This window comes from Solanum stenotomum, chromosome 1, assembly GCF_019186545.1.
Source record: "Solanum stenotomum isolate F172 chromosome 1, ASM1918654v1, whole genome shotgun sequence".
In the NCBI taxonomy this organism is placed as follows: Eukaryota; Viridiplantae; Streptophyta; class Magnoliopsida; order Solanales; family Solanaceae; genus Solanum; species Solanum stenotomum.
The window spans coordinates 14,970,369-14,986,494 of NC_064282.1; the positions used below are offsets into that span (position 1 = coordinate 14,970,369).

At 36.1% G+C, this 16,126-nt stretch overlaps 2 protein-coding genes across 3 annotated transcripts; one reads left to right on the top strand and one right to left on the bottom strand.

The window, feature by feature from the left end:
- The first annotated feature begins 54 nt into the window (after positions 1-54).
- Positions 55-12,446, top strand: LOC125850340 (golgin candidate 4). Of its 2 annotated transcripts, none has more exons than XM_049530198.1 (15): positions 55-464; positions 2,931-3,029; positions 3,621-3,713; positions 4,719-4,850; positions 5,659-5,797; positions 5,882-5,946; positions 6,667-6,834; positions 6,989-7,072; positions 7,192-7,335; positions 7,891-8,187; positions 8,332-8,397; positions 8,833-9,035; positions 9,822-9,876; positions 11,245-11,421; positions 12,043-12,446. In XM_049530198.1, the coding sequence occupies exons 1-15, from the start codon at positions 237-239 to the stop codon at positions 12,361-12,363; spliced, it is 2,271 nt and encodes a 756-aa protein (XP_049386155.1). In that variant the 5' UTR covers positions 55-236; the 3' UTR covers positions 12,364-12,446. The 2 variants fall into 2 exon arrangements, with proteins under 2 accessions (XP_049386155.1, XP_049386147.1); XM_049530190.1 differs by having other exon boundaries at positions 56-464; positions 7,189-7,335.
- A 399-nt stretch (positions 12,447-12,845) lies between these two features.
- LOC125850688 (reticulon-like protein B5) lies at positions 12,846-15,893 on the bottom strand. The gene is made up of 5 exons (XM_049530545.1): positions 15,437-15,893; positions 14,247-14,427; positions 14,021-14,162; positions 13,386-13,455; positions 12,846-13,299 (listed from the first exon to the last, which is right to left on the bottom strand). The coding sequence occupies exons 1-5, from the start codon at positions 15,669-15,671 to the stop codon at positions 13,130-13,132; spliced, it is 798 nt and encodes a 265-aa protein (XP_049386502.1). The 5' UTR covers positions 15,672-15,893; the 3' UTR covers positions 12,846-13,129.
- Between the last annotated feature and the right edge of the window lie 233 nt (positions 15,894-16,126).

Below are 16,126 nucleotides of genomic sequence, written 5' to 3' on the forward strand. Positions count from 1 at the left end.
GCATCCGACCCGTAATTAATTAATTAAAAGCACGCCTGAAAATGAAATAAAAAAACTTGAGTGTGATTTCTTATTTTCCAGATCTACCCTATAAACTCTCAATAAATGTAAAATGGACCACATTTGATCTTCCATTAAAATTTGTAACAGAAAGATCTTCGCCAACCCCTAAATCCTATCATTCAGATTATTGCCCGAGCTTATTCGAACACAAAATTGTGCATTTAGGTTGAAAGATGTGGAGTTCAATCGAGAATTTAAAGGAGAATCTCAATAGGATCGCTCTTGAAATTCACGACGAGGACGACGAAGATGAAGAAGAGCTTTCGATTTACAATTCAGATGATCGTTCCGATACTAATTCAGCATCTAATCGGAGAATTTCTAGGAATTTCACTCGTTCAAAGACACCGACATATCATTCACCAATTGCCAATGGTTTCGATTCTGCTAATAGTCCGGAGGTATTTTTGAGAATCTATAATTACTTAGTATTAGAATGAAACTGACCTAATTAGAAAGAAATTGATAAAAAAACATATAGTCATATAGCCGATCCCAACTAATTAGGATTAAGGTGCAGTTGATTGAGTGTCCGGTCGATGCTTATTGTTAAGCTGTCTTTGCTGATTATGTAAAATGCTTCACTTCAGTTAGATAAAGGGGAAAAGGGATCCACTTTCTTGCTGGTGTTTGTCTGATAACCCAGATATTTGTTGTTTCCAACTTGTAAACTCGGTGGATAATGGCACCGCCCTCTACCCTTCTCCACTGTAATACTAGGCTTGGTCAATGTAGGATTCAAACTTGTGGAGAGCATCTACTACACTTTCCACTCTGTATTATCTGGAAAGGGTTTAGTTATTTACATTTCGTTTGCATGGTGGTTATATATTATTCATAATGTATTCTATTGTATTGTGTTATATGTGTTATCTGTTATTACATAATCTTCACTCATCAATAATTTGAAGAATAAACCTACAACAAGAGTTGAGTACAAGGTAGAACAGTAGAACTACTATTTAAGGTAGGGTGAATGATAAAATGAGGAAAAAGGTGAAGACGTGATCACACCAAATCAGTCGCTAAAAATGGACTTTTCGTCGTTACCTAATGATGCATTTAACATTACGAGACAATAAAGTTTAAGTAACAATCAAAACAAACATTGTATTTGAACTAATAGCACAATACAATACAATAGGTAACAACCACCCAAACAAATTATAGATTTTTTTTTGATAACCACGGTGTCCGTCCAGCTTGAGCGCACCTCCGTTTCGTTTGGATTTGAACTGTGACCTCATGCCTCACGGTTCTCTACCCACTTCATTGATCACTAGGCTACATCTTTGTGACTTATTTACAGATTGTGTAATGCTGATAATTTTGAGTCTGATTATATTGGCCGAGACTGTCCATGTGAGCTTCACAAAACATAGCTAGTACGCGAGTTAGGACGGAGGTTGAGAGCTGTAGTAGGTTGACAACCTAATGTAAATATAGTCCAACTGTAATTTTATAAGGATGTCTCTACCTAGGCATGTGCTACCTGAATAATGTGAAATGGCCATAGATGATTAATACAGCTAAGTTAGTTTTTTTTTTTTTTTAAATAGTTTAAAAAAGAATTCATACAGTTAAACGTATAACTAATTTGGGATTGAGGTGTAGTTGATTGGTCAATATTTGTGTGCTTGAAAGAGCATTGGGAGTTCCATAGATGAATGTATTGTGCTAAAGTTATGCTCTCAATACACTTCTATGTTATGCTGATGATTTTCATGTTAGTTAATATGAAAGAAGAGATACATAATATGTTGGTTGGAATGGATTCATTGGCAACGGTAATGTCTTGGAAGGTGAAAAAGGCTCCACATATTAAGATTTTCTTATCACGTAATTGTAAGGCCTGTTTTGTTTATGTTATTAGGTTGTAATTATTGGATAACTAAAAATAAATTATTGATTAGAAACAATCAATTTCATTAGAGTTTATATTAGCTTTAAAGCTGGATTGCTTTGTCACTTTAGCTATTCTAATATTGATGCGTTAGCGTGAAACAATGCATACAAAATGTTACAATGATTAAAAATAATCAATTTCATCGGTATAGTAGTCTTATATTAGCTCTAAAGTTGGATTGTTATATGTCACTTCTATAACTGGTTTAGTATAAACAATGATGAACTGGACAATGCCAGAACACACTGCAGACCTTCTTAGTTGCTGGGTGAGAAGGGGGGGGAGTAAGAGCCAGAAGAAATGGTGGAACATGATACCCTCTTGTATATGGTGGACTATTTGGAGAGAAAGAAACAAGAGGTGTATGGAAAATACTGCAAAATCAGTACAAAAGATCAAATGGCGTTGTATGAAGACCTTCTATTTTTGGTGTAATGAGGAGGGTATAGAGGATGCTGGACAGATTTTTAATTTTTTCTCTTCTTTATAAGTTTAGTAGCAATTTCTTGAGTTGGTCTTTTTTGGGTCACTGATGTAAATCTTTTTGATGGTTGCCAGCATACCCTCATTGCTGAGGAATACAACTTTACTTTATCAAAAAAATATAAACAATGATGAGCTAGATGAGATAATCAGAGAACTAATAGTGCTATCTTAAGTTGCAATTTAGCTTATATGTCGTAGCTGTTCTTTAAATGCTATTTCATCGGAATTCGTCTTAGTTTTTGATAACCTTTTCTTTCAACATCGTTATTAGTTAATGCAATTGATTGACAAGACATTGTACTCTAGTTGAGAAGGGACAGGGCTGAAACAAATACAATTGTATTAAAAAAAGATTACTTTGTTTGAAATCTAATTTTGATGTGGCAGATTACCTATGGTTGCTTAAAATTCTTTTTTCCTATTTCTTAAGGTGGCACATAATTAATTTGGCATGTTTTATTTGTTTTTGTTGCAGATAGAGAAATACAAAACTGAAATTAAGAGACTTAAAGAATCTGAGTCTGAAATCAAAGCATTATCAGTTAATTATGCTGCTTTATTGAAGGAAAAAGAGGTAAACAAGTTTTTTTTTTCTTTCTTCAGCTTAACATGATATCTTATATAGTAGAAAAAACAAACGCACTTAATGGCCTAATGTCTGAACCATTCAGATTCAGACCTCCATTAAGTGCAAACAAATGAGGCCTAACTATCTCTCACATTGCCATTTCTTGGATTTCCTATTCCTCACACTGAAGGAAGACCTTGGGTAGGCTATTTCTGGTGTTCATTTGAAGAAAGAATGAAGAGCTTGTCTGGAAAAGAGAAAGCAGCAGGAAGTTACGTGGCTAACAATAGGCTCTATTTGAAGTGGATAAAGAATATAAGGATGTTTTCTAATAAATAAAATACTACAAGGATGTAGTTAAAGTTGGGGTGAGCCAATAGGGATGATCTTGTTAAAAAACACTTTGATGTTCCATAAACATGTGGTTTAAACTTTGTAATTGTGCTACTTTCTCCAAAAACAACAAGTAGAAAAAGAAGAAGTGTCTACGTGACGTGTGTAAAAACATGATTTTCAATTGTCTAGCGACACTTGCCCCATGACTTTTGCTGCACAATTGTCATTATACTTTTACAACTTGAAAAGTTACTTCTGCAGGATCAAGTTTCAAGGTTAAATGAAGAAAATAGTTCATTGAAGCAAAGCCTACAATCGAGTTCCTCTCCGAGTGCATCTAGAAACATGCATAAGGTAGCTATTCCATAAATAAAGCTTTTTCTTTTATTGGTATTTCGTAAAAAAAGTTTTTTTTAATGATTATTTCTGCTGCTTAGTGTTTAATTTTTCAGGATACCCATATGTATGATGGATTTTTAAGTGATTGTTTATTTATAGTTAGTTGCTGAAAACATTCTTTATGTTACCTTTTATTCTGGAGACAACAATATTGAATGGCCTGAGATAATTGTCTTCTCAATATCCTTAGCATTCTTATTTCTTCTACCCTTGACCAAAAATATCCTCTTTATTAAAAAAGCTCACCTGATTTTACCTACTAAGGTTTCTATGGAAGTAGAATGCACCATTTTTAGAATGGTGCTTAGTGCCAATTATGAGGTGTAACGGTCTATTTGATTTTTATGACACATGTAGTCTGAACCAGTTTTTTCAGATGGTGTTCGTTGACCTAGAGAAAGCATATGGCAGAGCAAAAGGTTATCTGGTGGGTATCAGAGAAGAAAGCAGTCCATGCTAAAAATATAACTGGCATTGATCCTTATAAAAAAAGGCATAAAGGATATTTATGAAGTAGCAATAACTAGTCTGAGAACAGTAGTAGGAAATATAAAGGAGTTCCCACAACCGTGAGTTTACATCAGGGATCAATGAACCCTTACTTGTTCACCCTAGTTATGAATGAAGGGACAACTTGTTTCACCTTATATTACCAAAATTATAGTTGCTTGAGTAAAAAAATTATTAAAGGGCTAGACAATAGTTACAAAATATTTTAAAGGAATTTCAAATCTTTTGCCCTATATATACACATTTTAATTAACTATGATTATTTATGTACTAGTTTATGGAGAGACATGCTAATCTATGATCTATTTAGATGTCTCTTTTCCCCTCTTCTCCTTTTAGGTCTTACTGTTGCGTGACAGAATTATTCTGCTTTCAGTTTCTGTTCAATTTCACATATATAAGCTTCAACTCACTGTATTAGGTAGTGATTGATGTTATCTGTTTTTTTAGGGGAGCAGTGATCAATCTCCAAACCGTCAAAGCAAAGCTTTAGCTAATCGTTCCTTTGGAAGCCGAACAAACAATGGGTTTTCTCCGAAACAGGATGGGCTAAGCAATGGAACCACTTTTGGCAATGAAAAGGTAAATGGGCTACATTAGTCTTTTCCCCCTTATAATGAGCTACTGTTTGGGTCGCCCTTTCATGTGGGCGTTCAGAATAATGTCCATTGTCACCCCAGGGCTTTGATCTAGTGGTAAGAGTGCAACATGTGATGTGTTGGTTAGGGGCATGTCATGGGTTCAAACCTACCGCAAACAAAAAACTTGTTAAGTGGAGAAGGGTAGAGGGTTGGGTCCAGTATCCACTGAGGTTTGAACTGTGGGCGGGCCACTAGTGGTCAGTGATTTCTTAGTTATAAAAAAATGTCCACTGTAAACAATTAAAAAGAATAATGTTCACTGTTATAATAGGAAGAGCTCATTGCTATGCACAACAGCCTAATAGTATAGATATTCTCTATTATATTGGGACAAAACGTGCCTCATAGAATAGATATTCTCTAAAAGAGATATTGTACTTTATGTTTGTTGGCTATTAGTAGCCAAAATTTATGATCTGCTTTTACACTAACATTCACGTCCACACGAGGGTTAAATATGCATCCTATTTGTTCCACTTAACATCAAGTAGTGAATATTGCTAATTCATATCTTATAAGCTTAGCAAATTACACTAGGTTTATTTGATTGGGGATGAAGAGAGCAATTTACAAGATTCAATATCCTTTTCTTGTCCCTACCTTGTGCACTAGTGCTATATAAAAGAGTTTTGGAAATATAATGAGTAATGACACTTGACCTCTATTTTTTCCTAGTTATTTTTTTGCCCCTCGTTACCAGATTCTATCTTCGATTAACAAGCTTCACAGAAATTTGTTACTGCTTCTAGGAGATCGCAGACTTGTTGGAAGAGAAAAATAAATCTCTGTCAGCCATGCAGGCATCTCATGAGCTGCAAATAAAACAATTAGAAATGGAGCTTGATAAAGAACACGCAGAGCTGGCAAATATGCAAATTAGGTTACAAGGTATTTAACTTCTTGTGAATATCGCTGTTATAATTTTCTAGCAGTTCAAATGATTATGCAGTCTGAAACTACTTCCATTCTTAGAGGAGCAGAATTTGAGCTCGACATTCCAACAAGAGCTGAACTCTTTAAAAGCAGACAAGGATAAAGTGAGTGCCATATTTTGCTTTTTATGTATTGATGCATATGTGTCCTTACACCGCATGGTCATAATTTGATAGAATGTTATATTCCAGTCTTCAACTTGTGAAGTTCCCCTCTTTCATTAAGTTCTATAATTTACTGTTTCTTTCGCCTATAGCTGAATACTTTTGTTTGTAAATAGTGCATAATTGATTCCATTTGTAAATCGATTTTTTTGGAGAATTCTATTTATTCTGGTGTGGATCACAGGCTTTTCATTTTTATTTCCATTTGATCCGATCTTGTTGGAGCATATCAGGTCTCTTCACTAGCATTTTGAGATGATCCTACATCTCCATCTTGTAATCAGTCTATCAAAGACAATTAGAATTAGTCACCTTGACAATGTACTTGTTTAAGTTATGTAGCTGGAGGCTATTCTCAAAGAGAAACTTATGTTTTGTAGGCTGACTATGTACTTCGGCAGAATATACCAATGTCTTTTGTCATCTTTGTATCTTCACTCGCTGCGTGAGAAAAATTTTGGTAGTTCACACTATATCTTCATGCATGACGGCATGGGCAAGGACATGTGTATCCCAGTTTTCTTGCTTTGCTTAACATTATTTCACTCTTTGCTAAGTTGTGCTGGTTTTGACTTGTCTTTTCTACACGCCTTACCGAATCCAGCTTCTGCTGTCATATTGATATAACTTCCTTTTCTCTCTCTGTACATTGCATCTCAGATGGCTGCGGAGATGACAAAAATTCGTACTGAGCTGTCTCATAAAGTATCTGAATTAAAACAGTTGCAAATGGAGCTTCATGAAAGAGATAACAAAGAATCAAATGAAGCAAGAGACGGTCTAAGAAGAGTGATAGAAACACTGCAAAAAGAAAACAGTAATCTTAAGGTTAGTATTGTGGCATTCACATATTTTGCTTCCATTTATCAGTCTCTTTTCTTTGCGCACTGGGAAATTTTAAGTGATCTTTTAGTTCCTTCATTATCAATATACAACTGGCAAATCTTGATTTTTAGCCATGCCTTGACATTCTCTCTTGCAGAACGAGAAAGATAAGTTAGAAGCTTCATTGAAAGCAAATGGTGTTTCTTCAGCCGATAGAAGTAACATCAATAGTATAAATGAGGTGGGTTTGTTTTGGTAACCTTTCGGACTCACTTTCAGCTTTTTGTATAAACTGTCTTCAATACTTCACTGTCTAATTTATTTTTGTATTGTTTCTTACCTACTATTTTGTTTTAGAAGGTGCATCCTATGGAGGTATTTCCTGAGAAGGAAGAAATGAAGAGGTCTTTGCAAAATTTGGAGAATGAATTGAAGGAAACACGCCGGGGAAGGGACAAAGCACAGCAAGAACTGAAACGTCTTAAGCAGCATTTACTTGAGAAGGTTAACAGTACATGATGAGTATACTTTTTTTGAGCTTCTAGAGGGGGATCTGGGAGGCTTTTATTGACATTTTCTCTATACAGTATTGTTAATAATAGCAGTTGCAGGAGTGTCTTTGCAGAGTTGGCATTTCTTGTTGAACTCTAGATGTATTGTCGATGTCAGACCATTTTTTTATTCTCATCCTATTTTACATCTATGATTTCGTGCTGTTATAGGATATTAATGTGGATGGAATATGTCCTTTCATCCGTAATACTGTTTGACTCTTCTGCCCTCAATGGAATTTTTCTTTTCCTGATAAGTTTTGCCCTCATCTGGTCTAGTGACCTCCATGTTAGGTTTCATTATAGTGTATATGTTTCTTGGTTTTCTTCTCCATGTTGATGTATCTCATGTTATAATCAATTTAACTTTGTATTGATTATCTGCATTTGTGGATGATGATTTAGTCTCTCATTCTATATTCACTTTAGAGAATATACGTGGGTGACATTGGAATAAGCTTTCTGTGGCTAAAGTACAAGATAGTTATTCATGCTGCTGTTCTTTCAGGAAATGGAAGAATCAGAAAAGATGGATGAGGACAGCAAGATTATTGAAGAACTACGTCAAAATAACGAATATCAACGAGCTCAAATATTACAGTTGGAGAAAGCTCTCAAGCAAGCAATTGCAAGTCAAGAAGATGTCAAAACCCTTAATTATAATGAATTAAAGAAGTCAAAGGATACGATCGATGAGCTAAATAAAAGATTAGCCAACTGTTTGAACACAATGGAAGCCCAAAACATTGAAGTCCTTAACCTACAAACTGCTCTTGGCCAATACTACGCTGAGATTGAAGCCAAGGTGAACTCTAATTTACGCCAATTCTCTGGGGCTTTGGTATAGTAGTATCTTTCTATTATGCTGCAAAACAAACAGAAAATTCTCAAACCAATTTCTCTTTCTAATTTATGCGTTATTTTTGTATCTACAATTTGATATGTCCAGGAACGGCTTGGAGAAGAATTGGTGATGGCAAAGGAGGAATTACATAAACTTTCAGGGCTTCTGAAGGTATTATCCATTCTCAATGTGTTCATAGACGAGAGTAAATTATTATGTCTGAATACATCTATTTGAATGGAGAGATTGGTTATTCGGATCTTTCTAAACCAAGTCTTACAGTAAATTATTATGTCTGAATACGTCCATTATGCTTTCATAACTTCCTATAATGTGACAGCCCTCAGGACAGCTTTTGAACTGAAGATGTGCTTTATCAAACATCTGATAAATATGAATTAAAACTTAAAATGGATATCTTTTAGCTTATATATTTCATAACTTCCTATAGTTCATAGGGATACCAAGTCCAGCAGAAAATCTTTTGTAATTTGTGCATCATTAGAGCTAATTTAAGAGCATATGCTCATTTTCATGACTTCATCCAACCTTCTGGCTCATAGTTTCTATTTCTCTCTTTCTAAACCTGATTTATGCTTCCATCAGGATGCTTACAATGAGTCAGAAACATTAAAGAAGGAGAAGGAAGAGGTGTTGGTGAAACTTTCGGACATGGAAAGAAGACTTTCTGAAGGGAAGGGCCGTATAAGTAAGCTTGAGCAAGACAACGAAAAGCTACGGCGAGCTGTTGAACAGAGCATGACCAGGCTGAATAGGATGTCATTGGATTCTGATAATTATGTCGACAGGTGAGACTTTGTCAAACCATGGTAGGTTGGATATTTTTATCTCTTCTAACATTTGATTCAAGATTCTAACGTCAAAATCTATCAGCTACGAAAGCTGATACACGTGTGATATTTTTGTCAACAATTTCTTTTTTCCTGTTCTAATTTTTGCTGCAGCAGTAAAGATGGAGATGAAAATAAAATAATACTCTTACTGGTATGTAGCAGGTTTGATAACCATGTGTTACACCTGTTTTAATAATCACCTTACCTACGAAGATCATGCCTCTGCTTTGAGTATATTATAATAAAAGATTTTCCACTTCTATATAGTTTGGTATGCGGCAACCCTATAGTCATTAAACCTTTATTTTTGCTGCAAAACTTTAAGTAGCTAAGTCATACAGAAATAAGATCGACAAGGCAGTAGATGGAGGAAGTGCTGTCATATGCATCTATAATCTGATATACTTGTTTAGTAATTTATGAAATTGCCGCTGCAATCTTATGAAGTCACATTGATTTGTCATGTGTTGGCTCATGGAACAATATTTAGATTCTAGGTTCCTCATTACTTTTTTTGGCATTCTTCCCATGAACATTCTGGTTGAACCTTAGATGCTACATCAGACTGTTTCTTTCCACAGTCAAAGAAAACAAGCTCTCTCAGTCCACTTTTTGGTCCTTTTCCTACGTCATCATCTCTCTGCTACTCGGCCAGTAGTGAATTACAGTTGTTGAAGCATTGTTTAGTAGTTACCTTACAGTGGTTTGAAATATTTTAAAACACAATTGTGTGATGTGCAGGCGGATTGTGATCAAGTTACTGGTGACCTACTTCCAAAGGAATCACAGCAAAGAGGTATGAATAATCTCTTAACTAGTACTAGGCAGGGGAGGGCTTGGATGAATACTTAACCCATTGGTAGTTATTTGTGCGTTGAAAAGGTCTGACCTGGTCACAAAAGCAAAGAGTGAAGAAGACAAATCAACCGGAAAACTCATTTTCATCCTAAAGATTCCATCTATCCAGGCATATATTGATAAGGAAAAAAATAAAAATAAGCTAGCACTAAGTTGGTGCTAGTACATTAATATTGTCAGAACCCTCCTATACATAAAAGCAAAAAGAAAGGGTTCTTCTGTACAATTATCCGTATAATGAGTCGATGAAATTTACCAAGCTATTTTCATCTTTGACATCTTGAAGATCAATCAAAAAGCCAAAAGTCATAAGCATCTAACCTTAATCTTCTGTACAGAATCTGCTTTTCTTTCAAAACATCTTGCATTTCTTTCCTTCCATAATATCCAACAAACAGAAGCTGGTGTGGTTTTCCAAATCTTTCTCATAGGTTTCTATGAGAAAGATTAATGACCAGATCTGACTTGCCACAGGACAGTGAAGGAATAAACTGCTGGATTTTTCTTCATCACTGTTACACAAAAAGCACCTGTTGCATAATGAAAACCCTCTCCTCTGTAGTTTGTTCTGAGTCAGGCACGCCTCTTGCGCAACCAACCACATAAAACAACAAACTTTTTAAGGGGCCTTGGAGTTCCACACTTGTTTCCATGGCTAGCTAATAGGATTGATCCCCTCACTGCCAATTGTTTTATAGCACGAATTACCATAAAAGTTGCCATTCTTTTGCCTAGTCCAGAGGTACTATGAGAAACCTCAACATTTAGTGCCACTTTGTTCAAATCCTCCAAAAAGAGAGCCATTCTTGGTACCTCCCAATCAAAACAATTCCTTCTGAAACTAATAGACCAGCTACTACCATTCCAGGCGTCCGAGAAGAAGTTCTATGTTAGTGGTGAAGTTATGTAGGTCCTGATATTATAACTGTAGCAGTGAGTGATCTTTCCAAGACATGCCAAAATCTTGTATTTCTACCATTCCCCACCTCTATCTTTATGTTGGTTTCTAAAGACTGCCACAAACTGCAAATAGTTTCCATAGGCCTAATCCATGGGAAGAATTAACAGGACCTGTGTTAAAGATTCCATCTAGCCTTGGTATCGCTATTTTACAGTTTACTGACCCCGAAACCATTTGAAGTTTTTAATTTAACGAAGAAGATATGCAACATTTATGTATATAATGGAGGACCTTGAGAGACCTAATTATGAGGAAACACATTATTCGCCCTAGTGGGAGAATTGTTGGATAATAGGAGGAAAGGGTTTCTGTTTGATGCATGTATTTAATCTCAATCTTTTTTAGGTTTTGGATCTTATGGTTCGTATGCTAGGATTCTCTGATGAAGACAAGCAGAGGATAGGCATGGCTCAGCAAGGATCTGGTAAAGGTGTCGTCCGGGGTGTCTTTGGTCTCCCTGGCCGACTAGTTGGTGGCATCTTGGGTGGAAGTTCAGTACCTTCTACTACGGCATCAGATCAGGTAAATTTCATGTAAATTCCTTTTCCACTGATCATATTGCTTTCTTTTACTTTATGACTTTACCCTGTCAAGTGGAGATAGTAACCTAGAAAAGTAACTAACAGAAATGACATTGGCCTGTTACTTTTCTTTTCTTTGGCTCTAAATTACTCATTCTTCCAATTTATGAACTTCCAGAAAATGGTGTATCTTCCATTTGTTTTAGTTCTCCATTTTGAATTAGTTGGCAGAAGTTAATTGGACCCACATGTACGTTTAAACATCCTGTCAGTGGAACTGTAAAGTGAACATGTCTTACCACTTGCTGTGGTAGAAGGCTGTAAGTCAACTTTTGTTAAGTTGATTTATGCATCTTGTAATCTTTCGTATCATCTCCATGCTACTTTACTTTTTCTTATTTTGATTTATTTTTCATTGAGATCTCCGTTTATGTGCATGTGTTCTGAATATTTTACTGTTTGCTGGAGAAATGGAGAGGGGGTGCACATATTGGTTTGGTGAAATATACAGATTTCAAAATATATCATCAAATGAGCGTTTAGTTTCTTTGGGCATGTTCTGGCTTACTATATAGGTCCGTAAATTTGAGTTTTGTTGCTTTGCTTCTGGACTGTCTTGCAGTCCTTTGCAGATCTCTGGGTTGATTTTCTTCTCAAGGAGAACGAAAGAGAGAAAAGTGAGGCTGCTGAAGTTGGCAATGGAAATACAGGAGATCAAATCAAGGGTGCGGATGCAACCCCAGCAGAACATAGGTCAAATAATGCTGGCGGTTCGTTTGTTTCCCCGAGACCACAATATTCTCCTAAGCACAACCTGCCTCCTTTGGCACCAAATTCACGGCAAGTTGTCCTGCCACCTGAGCAATCTGATACCGAATTCTCAACAGTACCTCTTACCCCATTGGAAACCAATTATGATATTTCAAGACTACCTAGATACTGATAGCATTGCTGTAACTAGTAGGAGGTATATATTTTGCCCGTGTTGTATTGCAATTCTTTTGTTCAATCAATTCTTTCCGAAAATGAATACCTTACTCTATGCATTTGTTTGATGTAATCTTTATCCTATGGGTGAAGCCGCCTACACATCAAAGGAAAAAAGGAAACAAAAAAAGAAAAAGATCAATGGAGCATTTGATATTCTGACCTATTATTTTCATGAACAAAATATAACCCGCTTGGGTGTCTTTATCACATGTTGATTTCTTACTTATCTCGACCAGCACGATGACAATAAAAGGAGAGCTCAAGATTTTACAGCTTACACCAATTATTTGATGAGCCTCATATCTTCATTTCTTCCTTTACAAATACCAGCCCAAATCCAGTAATGAAACCACAAACTGGAATCAACCAACTGAACAATAAACAGATCAAGTTCGATTCAGGCAGCTATGTATCAACAGGTTGGACCATCCCAACGTTGATACAAGTGAAAGCAATACAAACAAGTGCAGAAGAACACAGTGTAAATTTAGTTGAACTTATACAATGACATCCTGTGAAACGACAGTCAAATACACACTCACACCTAACAGACTAATCCTCCCAACTGTTTGTTTCTAGATTTATCGCCAGTTAATAAAACCCCAAATATAAGCAAGGATAATACTCATCCTCATGTAAAACAAGAGAAGCACTATTACATTCTGAAAAGGCGGAGCAGCTACCCAAATCTCTCTAGCAGGAACGAAGCACCACCACATCTAATCCTTCTTCTTATCTTTCAGTGGTCCTCGTGGAATTTTACTCAAAACCTTTGCATCAAACACGGCATATTGCTTCTTGATCTCGTGCATTGCTTTCTCGGCTAATGGATCCACTTTATCTTCATATTTCTCATAAAGAACAGGAATTGTGTGGAGGAGCACAAATGCTGCCAAATTGGAAGGAGGATCAACAAAATGAGAACCAGTGACAAAAAGGAAATAAAAGATGCATCTATGGAACTTCTGAACTTACATATATAGAACAGTGTCAAAAAGTTGCACCAGCTACCAACAATTGAGAGGATCCACAAACCAGCAATGACCTGGTAACATGGGCAAGTTTTGGCAAGTAAACAAAGGTGAATAAACGCCAAAGAAATTTCACATGTTTACTCTTTTGTGCTATCATATAAGATCAGAAAAGAATTTTATGCTAAAGAAAATGGAAACAAGCACCTTTGGTAACTTATTTCACAACAGATTGATATCATGAATCTTTGGAGTGTTGAATTTGGGAAAACCACAAACATGATGAGGCAATTCTTATCTGGCATGAATGGAACGGGCTAAAAATCTTGACATTAGACATACTCTAAAACTACATGTCCTACTATGTTATCTAATGTCTCTAGAAACTACAACAAACCTAAATACTGTCGACCAAGTCAGGATCAATACGAGGAGGGGGGAGTTTGCATCCAATGCAGGCCTGCTAGATGGGGGGGAAGCAGACATATATAAGGTGAAACCCAAAGGGGGATGGACACCAAATAATCTCCAGAGGTGGATGAAGGAAGGCCTAATGTCACATTAACGGACATCACCAATTACAGGAAACATTCCAATAAACTTCACTCAGGGAAGAGCAGCGGGAATGGGCATACTTACAGCAAGAAACTTCTTCAGTTCTCTCCCTGACGCAATTTCTCTCAGTAGATCAAGAGCACGATTAATTTCGATCCTCAGGGCAGATGCCACCTGAAGGATGGGGCCCTCTGGAAGGTGGACTTCTGGGATATGAGGAGGTTTTCTGTCAAAATGATAGAACCACATCCTCAGAAGAGTGATCATATAAATTGAAGAAGAAGTTGAACTAAGAACTGGATCAGCTTACTTGTTAATAAAGGTGGTAGCATTTGACCACAAGAACAAGACCGCAAGAGTGATGATCAAAATGTGGCAGATTAAAGTGAGCAGGTGGTACTCAAGCAATTCAAAAAGAACCCAGATAGCAGTTGCTCCACCAAGTACAGTAGCAGATATCTTTTTGTTCCTCCACAAGAATACATCAGCAACTGCAACAATAAGATGCATATTCAATCAGTCACTCAACTATGCCTCAATCACAATTTAATTGGCACCACCAAACAGATACTTATTCAAACAATACTAATATACATGAAAAGCATCCATCTGCTAAAATTAGATCAGACAGATAACTCATGGTCCCTCAGTTGATCTATACAAATCCAGATGTAAGAGCAAAAGCTTTTTTTTTGGTAACCCTTTTTCAAATGACATTTTTTTGAATCTGAAGATACTTCCCTAAACTTTAAGCCGTAATTAGCTCCTTCACCGCCAATCATTTTAAACCAAATATTCCAATCCTTCAATATATAAATAATCAAACCAAGGATATTAGGTAGCTCTTGCTCTAAACAAACACGTATACAAGCATTATAATAACTTTAGCAGATCTAAATATTCTTTAAGATACTCAAGAAGCCTAAACTACAACAAAGAGATTCAAGACCTTAATCACCAATCATTTTCATTTCAAAAAATTCAATCTTTAACCTAACATACGTAGAATTTGAACTCTTGTTTGCTCAATTGACTTAATAAAAGCATCTGCACGAGCATGACAATTCATTTGGATCTGAAGATTCATTAAACCCTAAACCTTCATCAATTCCTCAACCACCAGTCACTTCAATTGAAACTCCAATAGTTTAACACAACTATATGGACTTAGATATCCTTCGAGGTCCCGGAAAAAACAACATATCCTTTAAGATCCGCCAAACGCCCAGAACCCGATCAAATTCAGCAGCCACCAATCACACTAGGATCAGAAAAAAAAAATTCAATCTCCACAATACAAAAAAGCACATAAGTGTAAAATATTTGAACTCTTGATCGCTCAGTTGCTGTTAAGAAACACGTTTCTGGACCTGAATATTCTTTACGATACTCACAAAACCCTGAAAACTCTCTCAACCGCCAAATCCAGAATTTTCAGTCTATAAAGAAATAAACATAGAAAATTTCAAGTAAGTAGAGAAACAGATAATAGAACCATACGTTTGCCTCCACCGAAAACCTTGTGAACCGGTTTTTCTCTTCCAAATAGCCTCCAAACTTTGTTCTTCAACGTCTCCGGCTCCGGCTCCGCCTCTACCTCCGATTTCACTACCGGCTTCTTCGTCTCGGTATCTGATTCCGACGACGATGAGGAATCGTCACCGTGAAACTTGTCGGCGATCTTCTCCATCAACGACTCCCCTTTAGGATCCGAATTCTCAACGTGCTCGGCCATTTTCTGATTCAGAGCTCCGATTCAATCAACCAAAGCAGATATTTTCAAAGACTGAGAGAGTGAATAAGAAACGACTGTATTGCCGAGAAAATTGTGAAAAGATTGATATTTATTTATGATTTTGAAAACGGTGAAGTGAACGAGGGATGTCTCCGAGCCTCAGAGGCTCGGCTTTCCGAACCTGAATTTAGTTAATTTTGAAATATGCCCCTCCCTTTTTTTCCGTCTAAAAATAGAAAAGAGATTATAGAAGTTTGTACTTCAATGATGCATCGTAAATAAATAAATAAATTATTAGACCTAAAATTCAGTCACATATTTCAAGATTAAGATTGTTCATAAGCTACACTATTTTAATATGTCAAGAATTAAAAAAACAATTAATTATCTTCTCTTATATAAGTAAACCTTTTGCATTATTATTTTAATATCTCGAGAGTAAAAAACCAATTAAT